This window comes from Dysidea avara, chromosome 1 (assembly GCF_963678975.1).
Source record: "Dysidea avara chromosome 1, odDysAvar1.4, whole genome shotgun sequence".
Classification (NCBI taxonomy): domain Eukaryota; kingdom Metazoa; phylum Porifera; class Demospongiae; order Dictyoceratida; family Dysideidae; genus Dysidea; species Dysidea avara.
Genome location: NC_089272.1, coordinates 31727719 through 31734031, shown reverse-complemented (window position 1 = coordinate 31734031; position 6313 = coordinate 31727719). Strand labels below are relative to the sequence as shown.

Sequence of the window (6313 nt, the reverse complement as noted above, 5' to 3'; positions counted from 1 at the left end):
GCACAAACCATTCTGAAGAAGCAATTCCCTAAAGTATCTGGCTTGCAATCTACACTTTTACAATTCAAAGCGCTAGACAAAAAGTATTCGAGTGGTATTCAAATTGTACATTGCCCAAATGACCACTGGATTACCATTTTCAAGGAGAATTCTTCAGCCAATGTAATCTATATGTATGATTCCGTTTTTGATTCTCCTAATACAGCAGTGTATACAGTTGCATGTAACTTGTTTAGTGTTGAAGATGATCTGTCTGTTGTGATGGTACCAATGCAAAAACAGGCAGCTGGCTCTAATAATTGTGGTCTTTTTTCCATTGCTGTGGCTACCGCTTTAGCTTTTGATAGTACCCCTTCTAAATTACAATTTGTAGAAAGCGAAATGCGTAGCCATTTAAAAACTTGCTTTGAGAAGGGAGCGATGAGTATGTACCCCATACATTAGTGTTATACACAGTACTGTGTAAAGTTAATTTTAAAACATTCTTTTTGTATTTCAAATATTTAATACAATAATATATACTAACAAGGTAATGATAAGGTAAAGTAAAAGGAACGTGTTAAAGTAGTCCAGCCTTACGGAAGCCATTAGTGGCTATCTGGAGGTTCATCTTTAAGTAATCAAATGTATTCTTGAGCCATGTAACACCCAAAGGCTTAACAACGCTTAAAGATAGGTTTACATCAGGAGTGGAGCATCCATGTTGCAACTGAATTTTGACCTGTTCAGCATACCAACCTTGAAATTCATTACGGAGGAACTCCTTTACAGCCTTGTTAACGCTGATGTCCAAGGGTTGAAGCCTGTCCGTGCAGTTGGCTGGAACTAGCAAAACATCTATGTTGTTTTCTTCCAGCATTTTCAGCACAACCTCAGTGCATTGGCCTTTAATCGATCAAATATGACTAAACTGCGGTGATCACTTGATAAACCAAGCTCGGACTTCTTCTTTGTCACATAAGGTAACAAAACATTGTGTATATATTGCAAGGTTGTTACTTGATTAGACTAATAATTCTCAGTAAACGTTGCGTGCCAATCAGTTGGAAACTTTGGTTTGGGGAGGCACCTTGGAGTGAAGCATACATGGAGTGAAGCATGCATGGAGTGAAGCATACAGCTATACAAGAGGAAGACAATGATATTGGCGACATTCTGGGAGCATGGTTTTTTTTCAATTTGAAAGCTCTAAGACTGTTCACTTTGTTATTGCAGTTAAGAGACAGAATATGAGACTGTTCTGTTAGAGTGGCTGACTGCTCTATTAGAGTATCTCGATCTTTTGTAAAAAATATTGCAATTCCCGAGCCTATAGCTAGTTCGTTCTCATGTTTGGAAGGAGGGGAGACCACTTGCATGAGTCCTCTTCTGCACCAACAAACCATCTTTAGTGCAAAATAACAGTTGCTTGCAGTATTGTGTACGTGATCTCCCAGCTCCCCATCCCGGTTTTACCAAGAAACCTCCCGCTCCCGTTCCCCTCCCGGTTTTACCAATACCCTATTAAAGTAGTCACTAGTCAGGCAATACAAACTACTCTAATATAATAGTCACTTTGCTGTAGTGGAAACCCCTTTTCAAAATTCCTGCGTACGCCGGCCCCTGAAGTAGGCCTGAGCCTACCTAATGTGCCCAAAATTTTACCTATTATTCTTTCCAGAATTTTCCAAAAATTTCTCTTATTATTCTTTTTATTCTTGTACCTAGCCTATTATTCCATAATAATGCTCATTTAGTTTCTTTAGCTATAGTCGCTTAGTTCTCAAGATGCTGATATAAGAAGTAGTTTTGTCAGAATTAATTAATAGCTAGCCAAAATTGAAGCATTCCACCTTATACATAATTGTTATAGCCATTACAACAGGCTTAAAATGGTTATCAGGAACAGTTTTTCAGTTATCAGTGTATTAAAGCTATAGCTATAACTATATGCTATGTTCAGTAGATAATGATATCAATATGTTTGTAGAAAGACTTAAAGAAATACACTGGTATGAGATGTACAAGTTTCAGAATTGCAGATAATCATGCAGTTAAATCCCTGATGCTGTCTGCAGATTGTTAACATGAAACGATCTGACTGCTCTATTAGAGTATTTGAGCGTTTTATTAGAGTATATCGATCTTTTAGAGGCTCTTCAACCTCTTTCAGCAAGCACTCGTATAATAATGCCAGCTATCGGCTATCATTCTTAGTAGCTTACTTCCTTCTTCTAGCTAGCTAATCAAGAAGAGGCACGCCCCTTAATTCCGACGATTATTCCCGTGGACGTCCGATAATTCTAAAATTATGCCTGTAACCATCCTATTATTCCGGAATTATTCTCACGAAATTGGTGACCTATTATTCTCAAAATTATGCCGGAATATTAGGCGCAGGCCTACCCTGAAATTCCTAATTTTTGTATTAAACGAGTTAACGAATGCATGTAAGTACCCATGCAGGTGGGCGGATAATATTTAGTTATTCCGTGAAAATTTATCTATAAAAGTTGGAAAGCCATGGAGTGAATTTGTATGTAGTTACTTAGCTGTAGGCTTAGGATTTCCAACTCAAAATGAGAAGGAGCTTCCTTTTGTTGTTTCTGGAGATTTTCATACAGACTGACCTTTAAGATACAGCAAACAAGTGTTAGTTTATTATTGGATTGCTTGTAGCATTTGGTATCAGCATAATTTTAATGCACAAAAGTATCCAAAAGTGGCCACATAACCAAAGTACCATAATAGCTACATTGGACAGCCTATTTGAGAACTCATTGTATTTTAAGATATTTGTACTTCAATGAAGACTTCTACATTTTTTTAGTGCTACAGCACATCCTGTATAGCTGTATAATTATTGTTTGCCACGTGACCAGTTTTTGGATATTTACAGTTAAAACTGCACTGATATTGAAAGCAACAGACAGTTTAATAATAAATTGGTGCTGTCTGTTATCTTAAAGGTCAGTCTGTGTGAAACAAACCAGAAACAATGAAAAAGTTAGGAATCATGCTATTTTGCAGTGGAAATCCTATATCATAAGATTTTTGATCACGTGACCGACCACTTTTTGGATATTTACATGTGTTAAAATTATGCTGATATTGAATGCCACAAACAATTCAATAACAAATTAGCACTTGTTTCATTTATCTTAAAGGTCAGTCTGTGTGAAAATATCCAGAAACAACAAAAAGAAGCACCTTCATGCATATTTTGAGTGGAAACCCTAACTCAGTGTAGGGCTCATCATAAAAATTTGTTTTAACCATATAATAAAAATCGAGGATAGCTAAGCAGGTGTAGCTAGTTATATTTAGCTAAACAAATCAAATTGAAGTTCTCAAATTGGCTATCATGCTTAGCTATATTTTGGCAAGAACAACGGGACGAAAACAGTATGATGAATTTGGCTCATTTGCTGAACCTGACGAGTACGAGAGTCCGCCGTATCTTATCAACTCTGCTCGCAGAAAATATGGAGAAGGAATATTGCTAATAGGAGCGCTTGAAAACGAAATAAAGAATTTCTGGAGAAACGTTGAAGTGAAGGCATCTAATTCAGACTACCAAGACGAGCCACCACAAGAAGTAACTCGACAAATAGTAGACATTAGCGCCAAAGAACACGGGACTGAAGAGGACGAAGTTGACATTTTTACTAACGAAGAAGAAACTAGAACCGAGCAGAAATCATACTCCCTTTCGTTTGAAAAGAGTTGGGAATTTGGTGGGACTATAGACGTGGGAGCTTCTTTTTTCAATGCTTTTGGAGCTGGAGGAGCTTCACTAGCCCCTTTTCTGTTACACCTTATTCAGTCGGTAAGTCAAGTCACTAGGTCTAAGTCCTTGTAGGTTAGGTAATCCTAAGGCTGCAGCACATGTTGCTGTTAGACCTTCAGTGCTGGTCACTGTAAAGCACTAATAATAAATACTTTAAGTTTAAGGAAGAAAATCCATCCCTCCTGGAGGAAGACTGAGTGTTGCCCCGACTAGACATTGGGTGACCTGCAGTTCGAATCCTGGGGTTGGAGGGATTTTTTTTCCTTACTTTGGCCCCTTTTCTGCTACACCTTATTCAGTCAGTAAGTCAAGTCACTATGTTTAAGTCCTTGTAGGTTAGGTAATCCTAAGGCTGCAGCACATGTTGCTGTTAGACCTTCAGTGCTGGTCACTGTAAAGCACTAATAATAATAATAAATAAAATAAATAATAGGGCTTGGAGGATCAATCAAACGAAGAAAGAAAAAGACTCAAGAATCAACGAGGCATGAAGAGCGTTCCCTTTCACAGCAATACAGTCTAACAGGAAAGGAAATAAAAGTACCTCCAAAGACTAAACTAACGGTGACAATTACAACTTATACAGTCAATTATAAAGCTAATTTGAAGGCAGTGTTTGCTGTTCCTTCATCAAATGTGATCCCGTTTTACTATAAGTCTGGTCTGGGAAAGCTGTGCTGTGCAGGGATTGGTCCAACATGTCAAAAATTAGGTTTTATCAGTGCAGGGGAATTGTTTCAAGGCCAGAATGAATACAACATTGATGGAGGAAACATTACCTTTAGTCGAGAAACAGAGCTTAGCTTCCTTGCAGAAACCATAGAAATGTACAAAGTAGAGCAACAGTTAAACTAAACACTGCACAATATGTTCATGGCTACATATTATTATTATTATTGTTGTTGTTATTATTATAAAAAAATACACATCATGTAGAACATGAGAAACTAATTATTCTGAAACTATGCCATATACGTAGTTCAGAGGTGTTCTGTTATAAATCTTCTTAGGATGTGGCAGGAACCCAATAGGATGCTTTTCTGTAGTTTAGAAATCAAAGTGCTATAGATAGGGTTTCCACTCAAAATAGGAAGGTGATTCATTTTGTTGTTTCTGGTGATTTTCACATGGATTTACCTTTAAGGTAAAGCAAACAAGTACTAATTTGTTATTGGAATGTTTGCAACAGTTGCTATAAGCACAATGTTAACATAATATTATGTAAATATCCAAAAAGTGGTCACGTGACCAAAAATCCCTTCATATAGGATTTTCATTGCAAAATAAGATGATGCCTCAGCCTTTTTCATTGTTTCTGATGCAGGCTGACCTTAATTCAAAACTAACATATTATTAAACTGTTTCAATATCAGTGCAGTTTAATGGTAATATTCAAAAAGTGGTCATGTGGCCAACAATCCCATTACAGCTATAAAGGATATACTATAGCACTATCTATAATCCAAAACAGTCAAGCTGTAAAAAAGGAGTGCTGCTCTATGTTGAAAAAAGATGTTAAATCCAAGGTGGTGACCAAGAAATAGCTGTGGTGGTAGGTAAATGGGGAAAATTTTAATAATGACAATTCAGGTAAATTTGATGCCACTTGATTTTGGCACCAAGCTCACATAAATTGTCATTATTAAAATGATTTTGGCACCAAATTCACCTGAATTGCCATTGTTAAAATTTTACCATTAACCTATCATCACAGGCATTTCTTGGCCGCCACCTTGGATTTCATAATATCTTTCTTTACCATAGTATTTTTGAGGGAAGCACTCTCTTTTTACAGCTGAGCTGTTTTGCATGGATTAGATAACTATTAACAGTTGTCCTTGGCTTACATACACATCATCAAAGTACAGCCTTTTACTATAAGCACAGTAGTAGAATATTATTGTCTTATAGTATGTTAACCGCTAACAATTCATCTGAATCAACTGATCACGAGGACAATTGCATTAAGATATATACATAGTACACAAATGTGCATTAGCAACCACGAAGATATGAAATTATTATTAATTTAGTTACACAGTACGTAATGTGTACATGTCCAATACTAAAGCCATTTTGAAATGCCAACAATTTTTCCTTGATATTTTATTTTTCTACTAGGCCAAATAACTCCTATCATTCTAAGATTATCATTGTCATTTAAAACTTCTATAATTGTAGAGACTGCCAAATTACCACCAAGCGGTTGCAGAATTACTAAAGCAGTTGAAATGCATAAAATTACAATGTGCGGTTTGATAAAGTGAATGTGAACTGTACTGTGTTAAACTATTACCTTGTCCAGTAGGATTTTCATACAAACTCATCCATATAAAAGGATGTCATACATGTATGTGACTGGGCTGCAGACACTGTAATTACCGCTAACAATTGGTTATCAGCTGATATTGTTAATGACTGACACAGGTGCCATCTGTGATGTGTCCACTTAATAATCCTTTTGCCTGTACTGTTTACCGTACTCATCATACCTTGACCTGTCCATTCCTGACATACAGTGCCAATTTAACAGGTCTGGTGTGT

The 6313-nt window shown here is 36.6% G+C and overlaps 1 protein-coding gene across 2 annotated transcripts; it reads left to right on the top strand.

The window, feature by feature from the left end:
* Positions 1 to 3287: 3287 nt before the first annotated feature.
* Positions 3288 to 6083, top strand: LOC136249719 (uncharacterized). Of its 2 annotated transcripts, XM_066041826.1 has the most exons (3): positions 3288 to 3808; positions 4203 to 4309; positions 5982 to 6083. In XM_066041826.1, the coding sequence occupies exons 1-2, from the start codon at positions 3344 to 3346 to the stop codon at positions 4290 to 4292; spliced, it is 555 nt and encodes a 184-aa protein (XP_065897898.1). In that variant the 5' UTR covers positions 3288 to 3343; the 3' UTR covers positions 4293 to 4309; positions 5982 to 6083. The 2 variants fall into 2 exon arrangements, with proteins under 2 accessions (XP_065897898.1, XP_065897889.1); XM_066041817.1 differs by lacking the exon at positions 5982 to 6083 and having other exon boundaries at positions 4203 to 4725.
* Positions 6084 to 6313: the final 230 nt, after the last annotated feature.